Here is a 16,148-nt window from a genome sequence, read left to right on the forward strand (position 1 = left end):
CTGTTTAGTTCATCTGGATTCCCCTTGACAGATGGTTTGCTACAGCATGTATGAGCTTTCATTTTATAAGCTGGGCTGCAGCTGATAAAAATAAATCATCTCTATCCAAGGGTGTGTTAAAAGAATTTTTTTTTTCTGGATATTTTGACTTCAGTAACAAAGGGAATAAACAGTTAGTGATTAGGTCACATTGGTGCTTTCAGCCCAAGTCCATTGTTCTCCTAAAAGGAAATGCTAAATGGAACTATATAATTATCTCCTCTGCTCTCTTCCCTTTTACCTATAAGGTAAGTGCAAAGATGGGTTCAAAATGTGGTATACTAAGTCTCTGGAGGTGAGAGAGGAATGGCCTCTCAATTCAGTCTCGGAAGCTCCTCTGAGTCCTATTAATGCCAATCCCAGTGGAAGCTCTGCCATCTGTCATCTTAGCCAGACAAAGGAAGTGTCTCATTGGAGGCCATCATCTGAGTAAATTAGGAGGAGATTGGGGCGAAAGGGCAGAAGGAACGCCTGTGCAGCCTTGAGGAGAGAATTCACACTGTTGGTACGACGATGCCCACAGGAGCACTTTCAGCAAAAATGGAAAATGTAGACGTAAACAAGCCTCTCCAGCGTCTGTGTTCTCTTTCAGTTTCCTGAGCAGTATGAGGGCACAGGTGCTTTACAATGGCAAGGATGTAGAAAACAATGAATAAAACTCCTTCATTTTATTTCCATGAAGATCAGCGCAGCATCAGGGTTGGAGGAAGACTCATTAACAACCTGTGATATACAGATGACACAGCCTTGCTTGCAAAAAGCAAAGAGAACTTGAAGCACTTACTAATGAAGATCAAAGACTACAGCCTTCAGTACGGATTACACCTCAATGTAAAGAAAACAAAAATCTTAACAACTGGACCAATAAACAACAATAGGATAAACAGAAAAAAGATTGAAGTTGTCAAGCATTTCATTTTACTTGGATCCACAATCAATGCCCATGGAAGCAGTGGTCAAGAAATCAAATGACATATTGCATTGGGCAAATCTGCTACAAAAGTTCTCTTTAAAGTGTTCGAAAGCAAAGATGTCACCTTGAGGGCTAAGGTGTGCCTGACCGAAACCAGCGTCTTTTCAATCACCTCATACATGTGCAAAAGCTGAACAATGAATAAGGAAGACCAAAGAAGAATTGATGTCTTTAAATTATGGTGTTGGCAAAGAACACTGAATATATCATGGACTTTCAGAAGAATGAACAAACCTGTACTGGAAGAAGTACAGCCAGAATGCTTAGAAGGGGGATGGTGAGACTTCACCTTGTATACTTTGGACATGTTATCAGAAGGGACCAGCCCCTAGAGAATGACATCATGCATGGTAAAGTAGAGGGTCAGTGAAAAAGAGGGAGACCCTCAAGGAGAAGGATTGACACAGTGGCTGCAACAATGGGCTCAAACATAGCAATGATTGTGATGGCATAGGACCTGGCAGTGTTTCCTTCTGCTGTACATAGGGTTACTATGAGTCAGAACCAGCTCGACAGCACCTAACAACAATTTTATTTCCATACATGTACGAGTTCTGGCAATTGAGTTTGCAGAGACTGTTTTTTAAAGAGCTCTCTGGTATCAACCAGATCATGAGAAGTGCTGGGGAGAATCAGACCAACAGCCCATCCAGCTGAAGGGTCTGTCTCTGACAAAATCAGCAGGGGAATTGTTATAGGAAAATATGATGCATCCTCTTCACAGTGACAGTCCCCAAAGATCATGAATTTATCCAAAGTACAGAAGGACTCTTTGTTGTGAATTTTTGTAAACCTGCCTTGAAGTAATTTCCATTTCATCACATTTGTACAGCTCTAAGAGCACTGTTAACTATGATTATTTCTATATAAAGCAGCAGTTCCTTTTATTTTTTCAAATCTCACTTTCTTCAAGGCCATGGTTGTTTGTGCATAGCCTGTCAATCCTTGCCTGCCCCTGAGCTAGTCTGCCTGCCCAGACTGAAGCTTCCTGGCTTCATTTAACATGCATGAGGATTTTTGTAATAAAGTTTACATGCTCTTCTGGAATTATCTTCACAGTCAGAAGAACGACTCAAAATATATAATTAATCATGATCCTTGAGACATGAGTATTTTGCTTTTCTCTATTTTCCAGATTAGTATCCTAGCAGTATCCTAGGATTCTTCAGATAATTATGACACATGTATTTTGTATGAAATACCATCAAGTCAGTTCTGACTCCTCATGACCCTGTGTACAACAGAAAGAAACACTGCCCAGTCCTGCACCATCCTCAAAATCATTGCTATGTTTGAGCCCATTGTTGCAGCCACTGTGTCAATCTACCTCATTGAAGGTGTTCCTCTGTTTTCCTGACCCTCTACTTTACCAAACATGATGCCCTTCTTCAGGGACTGGTCCTTCCTGATAACATGTCCAAAGTATATGAGATGAAGCTTCACCATCCTCCTTTCCAAGGAGCATTCTGGCTGTACTTCCACACAGACTTGTTCCTCTGGCAGTCCATGATGTATTCAATATTCTTTGCCAACACCATAATTCAAAGGCATCAATTCTTCTTTGGTCTTCCTTATTCATTGTCCAGCTTTTGCATGCAGACGAGATGGTTGAAAATACCATGTCTTAGTTCAGGCACCCCTTAGTCCTCAAGGTGACATCTTTGCTTTTGAACACTTTACAGAGGTCTTTTGCAGCAGGTCTCCCCAGTGCAATATGTCCTTTGATTTCTTGGCCACTGCTTCCATGGGTGTTGATCATGGGTCCAAGTAAAATGAAATGCTTGACAACTTCAATCTTTTCTCCATTTTTCATGATGTTGCTTATTGGTCCAGTTGTGAGGGTTTTTGTTTTCTTTATGTTGAGATGTAATCTGTACTGAAGGCTGTAGTCTTTGATCTTCATCAGTAAGTGCTTCAAGTTCTCTTCACTTCCAGCAAGCAAGGTTGTGTCATATGCATAACAAAGATTATTAATGAGTCTTCCTCCAGTGAGTGTGATGGCACATTTTTCTTCATATAGTCCAGCTTCTTGGATTACTTGCTCAGCATACAGATCAAATAAGTAGGGTGAAACCCTGACACACACCTTTCCTAACTTTAGACCATGCAGTACCCCATTCTTCTGTTCGAACAACTGCCTCTTGGTCTATTACAGGTTCTGCATGGGCACAATTAAGTGTTCTGGAATTCCCGTTCTTCATAATGTTATCCATAATTTGTTATGATCCACACAGGTAAATGCCTTTGTATAGTCAATAAAACACAAGTAAATATCTTTCTGATATTTTCTGCTTTCAGCCAAGATCCATCTGACTTCAGCAATGATATCCCTCATTCATGTCTTTTTCTGAATCTGGCTTGAATTTCTGGCAGTTCCCTGTCAATGTACTGCTCCAACTGTTTTTGAATTTTCTTCAGCATAATTTTACTTGCACGTGATATTAATGATATTGTTCAGTAATTTCCATTCCGTTGGATCACCTTTCTTTTTAATATGTGCCAAAAACTAGACTAGGACTTAGGGAATACAGAAATGAACATGACATAGTTCTCAGTCTCAAGAAAGTCATATTCTAATGGTCATCTAATTAAGTACAAATGCATGGCCTCTTCTTTTTCTTTTTATCATTTCAAGGTTTCCACATTTACTTGCCATATTGGTTATGTCCTGAATGAAAAGCCTCCCATTTAGGAAGTAACGATGATAAAAGAGGCACTTTGAGATGCTATATTCATTTACTTTTAAGTCTTAAGAAGGTACTTTACCAACTAAAATAATTATTAATTCATAAATTATTTAGTAAATACCTTCAATTTACTAAATGGCCTTCTTATGGCCCAAGCACTTAATGTGGTTTCTAGAAATCTCTAATTGCCTAGGGGGAGATTTAAAGAGATGCTAAATCAGTAAGCCCTGTTTTCACTGCTCATGTCTGGGCTGAGAGAATATTGAAGATGACCAAGAAGCCTGATACAACAAACTCTGTCTTTTTTTTTTGTCCAAAACTCACCTTCTTCGAGCCATGGTTGCTTGATGTCCCATGATGGATGCTAAGTGGCTTTGTGGAACATGATTTTTTATGTACCTGTGCTGAATGCCAAGCCTGGCCAGTGGGAGCATCCATCTGGTATAGAGGCATTCATAGCATATATCTCTTGACCATAATGCTAACTGGCAACTCAACAGAGTAAAAGATCTAAAAATATTACAATTGTATACTTGAATCACAAAAGTTCATTATGTAGTGGAAAGATCTGCACTTTATAGTATTTTCCCTTAGTTAAAAAAATAACACTTTCCCCCAAATTGTCATTTGCTATGCAAAGCGGGGGTGATATTTAATGAAGAATCCTTTTAAAATTAACTATTCCAGGATTCTCTAAACTCCCACAAAGTAAAAAGATAAAATTACCATTATAGTATCGTTTCTGACAATCAATAAGATTCATTAAAAGCACAAAATACAAGAAAGAGGTAATTTAATTCCACTAACACCACACAGTGATTTCTCATTAAAGGAGACAGTGAGATATTTCAACAAAGAGATTAATAAAATAATGTATGGCTTCTTACCCTACCTTCTTGCTGGTTTCCATTACACTATGTAGTTCAAACAACAGGGGGAAATGCAGAAGCCTTCATATGATTAATGCTAAAATGCCAAACCTCTTGTTTCTGTTCCATGCATTCACAACAATACATTTGGGGACACACCTGTAGGACCACTTTCTACTCTTTTTCAGTGATTAAAATTTATTTTTTGTGGTAAATAGTATTTCTCAAACTATACAATCTTATTTTTTTAAGGAAACTTTGCTCCATGTAAAAATTCTATATTCCATCTTTTTTGTTCTAACAGTGAGATTTCCTGACCCATCATAAAACATTAAGGTTTATGTGATGTTTGTTGCACAGACTCCTCAAAGAGCCTTTTAGGGCTGGAAAGAAACCTTAAGGATTACATAGCTCAACTCCCTCACTTTATAGATGAGAACACCGAGTTTGAATTGTCCCTTTTGACTCTGCCTTTGAGTTTGCCACGTCTCGTAGGGCAATTTTTTTTTTTTTTTAATAGAAGGAAGCTTTACAAAGGTAACAAGAATATTATGAAGGAAATGGAAGGGTGGATGACAGAGAATGGATAAATGGATCAGAGGTTATGTCAGGTCGACAAGAAACAAACAAAAATAATAATAATAAGGACATTTCTTCTACATTTTCAGTAGCTTCAAGTTTGGGTCAAGGAGCTGTGACAGCAGGGGTGGGACAATGCTACAGCCATGGGAAAAAGAAAGGAAATAACTTTTGGACAGGGAGCCTACCTCAGGCATGCTCTCCCACTCTCCCCTTTGTATTTCCCTGCCCCTACGTGACCTCTCTGCTGGCAGGGAGAGATGGGGACATACATGTCCCATTCCTTAGCTTCAATATTTGTGTTTATTAAAAAAAAAAAAAAAATCTTTTTTTGGGGCCAAAACTTAGGTCCTCCAACCTATAGACAAACTACCAATAGCATGGATTTGTAACATGTTAAATATACTGATTCAGGAGCGTATTTACATACAGCTGTACATTGGGTCCTCTTGGATAACTGGTCTCAGAATATCTACCAATTGATGTCCAAAAAAAAAAAAAAAACCTGTTGCCATCGATTGGATTCTGACTCATAGCGACTCTATAGGACAGAGTAGAACTGCCCATAGAGTTTCCGAGGCCCGCCTGGTGGATTCCAACTGCCGACCCTTTGGTTAGTAGCTTCCAATTGACATCAGTGCTCAGAAATTCATGCTGTTTTATCCAAATTGAAAGACTTTATCACCTTTAGGATATCTCTGCTATTCTATCACCAAGATCCTATGTTAACTAAGTTTAAGAAGTAAAAATCTAAAACCTGTTGCCGTCGCGTCGATTCTGACTCAAAGCGACCCTATCGGACAGAGTAGAACTGCCTCTTAGGGTTTCCAGGGCGGGATGAAGCTGCAGAAATCATAGCACCCTACATTTCTGGTGACCTTAACACATTTCAAAGAACTTTTAAATATAATCTTTCATTTTATCCTCACAGTAATCCTTTGAGGTAGTTTCATTGGTATTATTTTCTATTTCACAGGGGGGAAAAAAATTGAATTCACATAGCTAATATGTAGCAGGATTTAGAAGAGGAGGACAGAATCATAAAACTGAAAGGCATCCATTCAGTTTCCTCAAGTGAGGAGGAGGTCTAGAGAGGTTAAACAGGTCCCCGAAGGTAGTATTATTCAAGCCTGTGGTTAGGACAAGATCTCCATTGGCTAATTCCCAGCCTGTAGCTTTTATCACTCTACTACTCCCTTCTCACAAATCCATACAGATTCATTAGAGCAGGTGATCTTATCCATTCACTGATGTCAGGCAGCACATTTTAGTTTGCTCCTCCTCCATCCAATCTAAATATTCAGGCTCCAGGTCTCTTGAGAAATAACATAAAGTGATTCTTTAGGATGAAAGCTTAGTGGTCAAAGCAACCCAGTACTATTAAAGTTAGTTGGTAGAAAAGCTTTCTCTACCCTTAGTGCTCCTTCTCCTTCTCAGGGCTCATGAACTTCCATTTTGTTCTTTGCTTTTATCATCTTTTTTTCCTTTGCCTATTAACACTCAACTGAGCATCCTTTCCCACCAAAGAAGAATGCTTCTCCAAGCTCCATAAGCTATCTTTCTCCTCTCCAATTCCGTAATGCTGCTTACCTTCAGTTTCTGATATCCTGTTACCATAGAAATAAAGAACCATTTATGAGGGACTGCCCCATTATGAACTTCCAAAAAAAGACCTAAAGAGGGATGCACATTTCTCCAAGGGATTTTTATGGGTCAAGAAGGAGGTAGACCACCATAGAAGCCAGAGGACCTCTTTTTCTCAGCATCCAGTTTGGATAGTTAACACATAGAGTTTATAGCAAGAGAACAAACCTGCATCTCCTACAACAGAGAAGCTCCCGACGCTCCACTTTCAACTTGCTTTTTATTCTGGAAGCTACAAACTAGTGCCTACTTAACACTGCCTGAGAATCTCTGAGAATCTCATCCCTCTCCTACCTTTTTTTCCTACAATATTCTTCATTCTTTTTTGTCTCTCTGCTCTCAGCAGCTCTTTTCCACATTACCTGATCTTTTCTGTGTGCTATTCTATCTGCAGCATAATAAGAGCATAAACTAAAAGAAACACAAAATATTCCGAAGGTTCTCTGACTTGTTTCTCTTCAAGGACCACATGAATTGCTACTTCCTTAAAAATCTTTTCTGCAGAAACTCAGACCTCAGTTTGCTGGTTTTTTCCATTTTCTCAGCAGCGACACTATTTATGCATTTATGTTGTGGATCACTCATTTGGCATCTCTCAAATGTGGCCTCATATTGTTATTTATCTTTTGGTTTCTCTGTCCTGTTTCCCCAACAAGATGATGAATTTCTCCCTGGAAGGCAAAAATATATGTCCCCAGCAGCTAGCAAGGTATCCTACACAGAGGCTGTTATGATCATAATAAATGTTTGGTAATGACGCTCACATTTGTATTTGATTAAGTTTATCTGGATAGAGCTCCCTTATTTTGTTTTATGATTGATTCTTAGTGGGAATCTAAAAACCTAATGGTACCAGTTGTTGTATTTTACTATATCTAGAAACAACGTTACCAATGTTTCAAGTTACTTTATCCATTCCACGTACAAAATGAGTCAGTCAACCAAGAGCTTGCATTGCAAATATTATAAACCCTGAATAGTTGAGCCAAAAGGATCCCTGGTGGTGCAGTGATTAAGTGCTCTGCTGCTAACCACAAAATCGGAGGTTTGAACCCACCAAACACTACATGGGAGAATGAGGCAGTCTGCTTCTGTAAAGATTACCGGCTTGGAAACCCTATGGGGGCAGTTCTACTCTGTCCTATAGGGTCGCTGTGAGGTAGAATCAACTCGATAGCTACAAGTGTTTTATAGTTGAACCATATCAGTACTGGCAGAGTTATACTTTCCCTTCATATAGTTTACATAAATTCTCTTCATACATAAGTTGCACTATCCCACACAAGTAAAGAAATGATCATGGCTTTGATGATAATAATAGTAACAATGACTGAGTCCCTGTTATGTACCAGGCACTGTGCTTAACATCCAATAATCTCATGTAATGCTAACAACCTTAATAAGTAATATTATTTTCTGCATTTAAAGAAACTGGAAAATTTGATCCATTAGCCCAAGATCACAGAGGTACTATGTTGTGGTATCAAGATTAAAATGCTCCCACCTTACATATAATAGGAACTTGGAAAAAAAGTGTATAATGATGATAAAATACTAAAGACCTCACAAATGCGTATTTTTTATATTTTTATATAGCTATTATGGTGTAGTACATACTGCAAAATACATTTTTACCATTCTTGGTTTTATATGTTTTCCCAAGATCCCCTCTCTCTCCTGTCATGAGATTTCTGTAATCATGTGAAGCAGTAGCTTAGTAATGTTCAATACCGTAATTTTCAAATACAAAAGAAAACACTTTTGGCATAATGTGTATAACAATTATAACTAAAGCTTTTAGAACTCATTACATATATCACTTAATTTGCTACAACAAATCTATGAGGTGGGTATCTTAATATTATTATAGTATACTTGATACTGTAAAATTTGAAGTGAATTATGATTATAGTAAAAATTATAATGGAATCTAGTATCCCTTGAAAATAATTTTTCCACATTTTTCAATTCACTGATATAAGAACACCACTAGATAATATATTACTAAGTAAAAAAAAAAAAAATTTTTTTTAATCTTATTTATACAAGATTTTAAGTACCACAAAGAAATTGTATTAATTATAGTCTCTCCAAAACATGTCCTTTAAAGCAATGCATTAGATTTGGTTATATTTATATGTCTGATAAATGCATTTGGTTCAATGAGAATCTCATGCAATTATTTTTAAAGTCTTGAAATGAATGCTCAAGGATTATTGATCAGAATCACATCAACTAATGGCTTAATCAACAGGTCACCTACAAAAAGCAATGTGAATTCAATTGGTATACTGCTGTGCTTACATTGCAAAATGATTTATTTCTTGCCCAGATGTAATTATAAGACTGTAAGAGATGTTCAGTCATACATTGCACTTTTCTAAGAATTTCATTAGAACTTTGTTTTTCAACATTAATTGAAATGTTCTCGAGAATAACCTACATGAAACCAAATTTGAGTGTAGCCATGGTGCCTTTAAAACAAGGAAACCTAATCTTGTTATTATATATACCATAAATTACTGGCTCTGGGGACCTGCAGTTATGTTTTCATATGCCTAGAATCCATTTAGTAAATTCCCTTTGCCAATTCACTTAATGGCAGGATAGCAGTCTCAAAAAATTAATTGTTAACTGTCTAAAACATTAACAATTTATACCATTACCTCCATTTTATTGGAGAAAACCCTAGTGCAATTTTATGGCTCTTAGATTAATGCTGTGTTTCTTTTTTTTAATGCAGGTAAATGGTTTAATTATGGAATCATCTTTCTTGTCTTGATCTTGGATCTGAATATGTGGAAGAACCAGATATTTTATAAACCTCATGAATATGGGCAGTATATCGGCCCAGGGCAGAAGATTTACACAGTGAAAGACCCAGAAAGTTTAAAGGATTTGAACAGAACCAAGCTATCCTGGGAATGGAGGTCCAATCACACTAACCCTCAGACCAATAAAACATATGTTGAGGGAGACATGTTCTTGCACAGCAGGTACATAGGGGCTAGCCTTGATGTCAAGTGTCTGGCCTTTATTCCAAGCTTGATCGCTTTTGTGTGGTTTGGATTCTTCATCTGGTTCTTTGGACGATTTTTGAAAAATGAGCAAGGCATGGAGAACCAAGACAAAACTTACACTCGCATGAAAAGAAAATCCCCATCAGAACACAGCAAAGACATGGGAATCACTAGAGAAAACACCCAGGCCTCAGTGGAGGACCCACTGAATGACCCTCCTTTGGTTTGCATCAGGTCCGACTTCAACGAGATCGTCTACAAGTCTTCCCACCTAACATCAGAAAACTTGAGCTCACACTTGGATGAATCTACCAGCGCAACAGAGGCTGATCCAGACCCAGCTACATCTAAAAGTACACCTACGAACTAGATTCACTTACTTGGAGATAGCACAGAAAAACAACCTTGTGTATAACTTTAAAGAAGTTAGTCTTTCCTTTTGTAAACGTAAGGTTTACGTAGTATCAGATAAAGAAATATAAACAATGCCACAACGGTGCTCAACATGCTTTTTCTAGGACTCATTGTTTTCTATTTGTATTATAATACACGTGCCTACTGTATATCTAACAGTCCTCTAGAGATTGCTTTTCACAATTGCACAAGCTATTTACTGACTTTCCAGCATAGTAGAAGATTAAACGATTACCTGTGTATCTGACGTTCAACCATAGTGGTGCCTTGAGACATTAAACTGTTTTTAATTGTACCAGAAATGAAGCGTGGAATAGTTCTCTAACTTACCTCACATGGTTTTTTTTTTTTTTTTTTTTTTTGTATGCAATTACTTTGATCTACACTTGATGTCTGAGTTAGGAAGTAGGTACAACCAAGATGTGGCTCAGGGAGTCTCTCTTGGTTTCTTATTCAGCCATGGAGTTGGTGACTTTGACAGCTGGACTGCAGAGATGTATGGTGATTACCGTGTAATTTTTATTGGCTGGCTGCCAAATACAAATGCAAAATTCAGTAATAGGTGAACGGTAATCCAGCATGGGTCATTTCTTGTGAAATGTGACTTTCTCCAACCAGTAATTGCAATTAGGTGATAATGCCTAATTATGTTTTCCTAATTAAAGATAAATTGCTACTTGATTAAAAATCCTGCCCTTCACCTTTGGGAACAAAGTTTAAGAGGCCCAGTTGCATGAACTCTCGAATTTATTGGCATTTGCACAAAACCCTATGAAGAACAAGGAACTGGAGTTTTAATCATGTGAAGGTTGTACAGCCCACCATCTACAATATTTGTACACCTTTCTGTAAATATGGTTCTTGACAGTGAAAATGAAAAACATATGCCAACCCTGAGCAAGTGAACTCCTCTAAAAATCATGCAGTGGAATCTTGTGAGGTAGAAAAAGATGTGCATGGGAGAATCTGTTTAGTGCCTTGTTATGTGTGTACATTTTTGTTGTTTTTTTAAGAATTGAACATCACACATTAATAAATAAGAATTATCCACCAGTGATTATGTGATGTGGTTTTTTGTTCATATTAGAGGGAATCAGCCATGTCTTAATTTAAGGACTGTCCATTTAAATGGATTTTTTAAGTTTGATGCCATGTAAATTAAGAAATGGAACAGTCCCAAATTATTTTTAATATTATTCTATAAATTGTGGTTAGATGTACCTTGGGGGGCAGGGAGGAAGGGAGAATCACTTTTAAGGCAAAATTATTTTCCTATCACATACTGACATGTCTGTATTTTGTCTTTATGATTTTTTAAATCTCTCTTGTTTTGATCTATCTGCTTTTAAGCATGCAGCATGCTGAATTTAGCATGCATAGTAGAACTATGCAGTTATTTGTCACTTAAGAGCCAGCTTTAATAAACATCTTTCTACAATTATTTACTAAGCAGTTGGAACCATGCATCTGCTGGTTTTTTGTTTTTTAAACCTTTAATAGCCATGCATGGTACCACTTAGAATCATAAATATCTCTGACATTGAAAACACAGAGATCCAACTTGCTATGGTATTCCACTGACTGTAATATCTAAAAAACACTTCCACTTACCATGTTATCCCTGACATATGGTGACATTGGTCATTACTGAATTTCCACCACAAATAATACCACCCAGGACCATATTTGTATTTATTTTGAATAAGGAGGTTGATTTAGAAAGTGAGTGTTTATTATCAATATGTATTCTATATGAAAATATTATTTGAAAATCTTTTATGTGAATATCCAGGAAAAGGTGTTTCAGTGAGAGAATCTAATTAGCAGAAATAGTAAGATTAAAAAAAAAACCTTGGAGAACCTTGCTTATGTGTTCCTAGGGATTAGCTAGAGAAACTATCAGCTGGTATGAAATATATCTTCAAAGTTTCCATAAGTTTAGTACCAAAAGGAATAATCTCCGGAGATGATATTTTAATAGTTAGACAAGATTTGAATCATATAAGGTTCTCAATATTCAATTGTATATACCAACCTTGACCTTTTCATCTAGACATGGGTCATCTTCTTTTGCTACTTCTTTTGGGTAGTACACTTCCCAATTGCACTTACGTCAAGTTTAGAAAGGAAAGGAAAGTTACGGTTAAAATCAAATCTATTCATGATTAGTCTTGAGTCTTGAGTTATATGTCAATAGACTATGGTGCTATAGAGCTTTCTGAATACCAAACCATCTGGACTATTACAGGCAATAAAAAAAAACGGAAGTAGCAAATTCAGAAAGTGGGAAGTTAAAAGAAAGGATTAAAAAATCTCTAACTGCAGACTTTCAAAGAAATCTTACAAATGTGATATCTTAATTGCAATGATGTGTATGGACTATAAACAATTATATTTTTACTGTTCAGTAATTATAGAACGGTATTTTCTTCCATGCAGTACAGAATTGACACTAATTTAACACAACTTCACTATCCTACATTTACAGAGTATAATTTGACACAACTTCACTATCCTACATTTACAGAGTATAATTTGACACAACTTCACTATCCTACATTTACAGAGTACTTCATTAATGGCTAGAAACCCTGGTGGTGTAGTGGTTAAGTGCTACAGCTGCTAACCAAAAGGTCGGCAGTTTGAATCCACCCAGTGCTCCTTGGAAACTCTATGGGACAGTTCTACTCTGTCCTATAGGGTCGCTATGAGTCAGAATCGACCCCATGGCAACAGGTTTTTTTGTTTTGTTTTGTTTTCATTAATAACTTTAATGGAAAATTAAATAAACACTATGAATTTATGCCTGATAATCTACACTTAGACGTAAATCTCATGACCGCATTCCCCATTTGTATTATATAATGCTAGTTACCTCGTCTTCTCCCCATGGTGACTACTTAACATTTTCCTTAACTTTTGGCAGATATAAGATCATCAGCAAATCCTGTTAGAAACATTAGGAATTATTTTTCTCCATTTTCCCTAACAGCCAAACAAGTACAGAATCCGCTTTTACTTTACAGCATTAGGTTTCTCAATAGGTAGTGTCCAAGAGCACTACTGGCTGAGGGTGCAGGGGAAGGAGTCATCCGAAAGAGACACTCAGATTTGAAAATGGAAGTCAGCGCTGCCATTGTCTCGTACCACTGTATTCCGTAATTCTGTCACATTATTTGGCTGTCTTGTGGGTAACCGACACAATCAAATATGAAACATGAGAAAGACAATGCTAATAAAGCACTTAGCTGCCCAGTAACAACAGATCCTGATGCCGACTTGTATTACCTGACATTTGGCCAAGACCTCAGCAACCCACCAGCTTGTCAGCTGTCGGTCCCCACTCTGAATTGATCCCTATTAAAGGTTCCCAACATAGATAAGAGAATCAAGCTCATAAGTGTTTAACTTACTATCATTTATACCTGAGGTAATCTCCCTCCCAACTTAAACTCACTTTATGACAGATCTAGTATAGTCAGATTAGAACTGATTATAATCTGAACAACTGGAAAACCTTAGACGTGGTATTTGTAACTCACAAGTCACTCTTGTTGAAGATAAAAAAGAGATGAACATTTATAATGAAAAGAGAAGCTTAAGCACAGGGTAAAGAACCGGTAGAGGTTGCTAAAGTGAAGTCTTGGAAAGAATAGTGAAAGTTTTAGGGTGAATGAACTTTAAAATTATGAGGGGTGGGGGTGGGGAAAAAGGTCCCTATAAGAGAATTTTAACATAAAGTTATCACGAGTCCGATATTCCTGTGTGTTAGGAAGGAGATTTCAGATATGTTCAACAGAGCTATAATGACACAAGAAGTATGTTGTTTGTTTCTTAAACATTCTGTCATTCAAGTTACTCCCAGCCTACCCAAGAAAGCATGGTGGGACCTGGGACAGGAGACATGGGACCCATGAAACAAACTACAGAGTTAGGGGTGGGAGAAGAAAAAGACAAAATCAACACTTAATAATTCAGAGAAACTGGAACATCCTTGATGAAAGAACAAACTTAAGATAGTCTGTTTGTAAGCATATTATCAGCATATAAAAGCTGACATCTTGTAAACTAAAACATCTTACAGATACTTCATGAGGGAGATTCTGAAAATTTAGGAAAAAATAGTTAAACAGCATTGTGTGTCAAATTGGCTGGACCATGATTCTCAGTGTTTATATGTGATCACTCCCATGATGGGATCTGCTGTGAGTAGCCAATCAGTTGAATAGTTTCCTTGGGGGTGTGGCCTGGATTCAAACATAATGCTTGCCCTGGATCCTGCAGCTGCCTCCTGTTCATTTGACCTCCAGTTCTTGGGACTTGAGCTATCAGCTTACCTGTCAATTTTGGGGTTCCCCATCTTGGGATATGTCCATCTGCAGAGCCTGTGAGCAGAGCCCTGCTGGCCAACCTGCTAATCTCAGGTTCACCAGCACTTGTGGCTACCTGAATCGGGAGAAGCCTCTATCCTAATTCACTGACTTGGGAAGTTCCAGCCTCTACAATCACGTGAGCAGTTTCTTTGATATAAATCTCTCTCTCTCTATATATATATATTTAAATGCTTTACTGGTTTTGCTTCTCTAGAGAACCCAGCCTAAGACAAGCATTATTACTAATTTAATATGTTTTAAAATAACACTAACATTGTTTTACTTTGATGAGATGTATCAGTGATTTTACTTCAGTGAATATAAAATACAAATAGTGTATTTCACAGGCTTATCTCTTACCTCTGTCCTCGAACACGATTTTTTATGAAGTCTTAAGTCCCTTAGAAAACTGTTGTTGTCAAGTCAATTTTGACTTACGGCAACCCCACGTGCGTCAGAGTAGAAATGTGCTCCACAGGTTTTTCAAGGGCTGGTTTTTTGGACATAACCAGGCCTTTCTTTCAAGGTACCTCTAGGCAGACTGAAACCTCCTCCATTCCAGCGAGCAGCTAAGCCTGTTAACTGTTTGCAGGGATTCTCTTAAGTTCCTTAACACTGAATAATTGTACTACTGGGGTTCGTAAAGACTTGCCTTCATGAATGGGAAAGATCACTATAATTTATAACTGAGAACTATAGAAACAAAACCAATTTGGAGATGCTTCTCACCTTAATCCCTCATGGGTGATTGTCATACTGTGGGGGCTTGTGTGTTGCTGTGATGCTGGAAGCTATATCACCAGAATTCAAATCCCAGCAGGGTCACCCAGGGTGGACAGGTTTCAGCTGAGCTTCCCAACTAAGACAGACTAAGAAGAAAGACCTGGTAGTCTACTTCTGAAAAAAATTAGCCAAGGAAAATCTTATGAATAGCAGTGAAATATTGTCTGATATAGTGTAAGAAGATTAACGCCTCAGGTTGGAAGGCACTCGAAATATAACAGGGAAAGAGCTGCCTCCTCAAAGTAGAGCCGATCTTAATGATGTGGTTGGAGTCAAGCTTTTGGGACCTTCATTTGCTGATGACGCATGACTCAAAATGAGAAGAAAGAGCTACAAACATCCATTAATAATCAGATCCTGGAATGTACAAAGTATGAATCTAAGAAAACTGAAAATCATCAAAAAAGAAATGGAATGCATAAATATCAATATTCTAGGCATTAGTGAGCTGAAATAGACTGGATTGGTCATATTGAATTGAACAATCATATGGTCTACTCTGCTGGGAATAACAACTTGAAGAGCAATGGCGTCGCATTCATTGTCAAAAAGAACATTTCAAGATCTATTCTAAAGTACAACTCTGTCAGTGATAGGATAATATCCATATGCCTACAAGGAAGACTAGTTAATACAACCATTATTCAAATTTACGCACCAACCACTAAGGCCAAAGATGAATAAATTGAAAATTTTTACCAACTTCTACAGTTTGAAATCAATCGAACATGCAATCAGGATGCCTTGATAATTACTGGTGATTAGAA

The 16,148-nt window shown here is 37.4% G+C and overlaps 1 protein-coding gene across 8 annotated transcripts in view; it reads left to right on the forward strand.

Annotated features, from left to right (window-relative positions):
- TMEM117 (transmembrane protein 117) overlaps nucleotides 1-11,273 on the forward strand; it is a 568,932-nt gene extending 557,659 nt beyond the window's left edge. For all 8 annotated transcript variants that reach the window (XM_049882884.1, XM_049882881.1, XM_049882877.1 and 5 more), the window contains one exon: nucleotides 9,535-11,273. In XM_049882884.1, the coding sequence (XP_049738841.1) occupies nucleotides 9,535-10,181 (647 nt within the window). In that variant the 3' untranslated portion in view covers nucleotides 10,182-11,273. The remainder of the gene's footprint in view (nucleotides 1-9,534) is intronic.
- The last annotated feature ends 4,875 nt before the right edge of the window (nucleotides 11,274-16,148 follow it).

Source organism: Elephas maximus, chromosome 4 (genome assembly GCF_024166365.1).
Source record: "Elephas maximus indicus isolate mEleMax1 chromosome 4, mEleMax1 primary haplotype, whole genome shotgun sequence".
NCBI lineage: Eukaryota > Metazoa > Chordata > Mammalia > Proboscidea > Elephantidae > Elephas > Elephas maximus.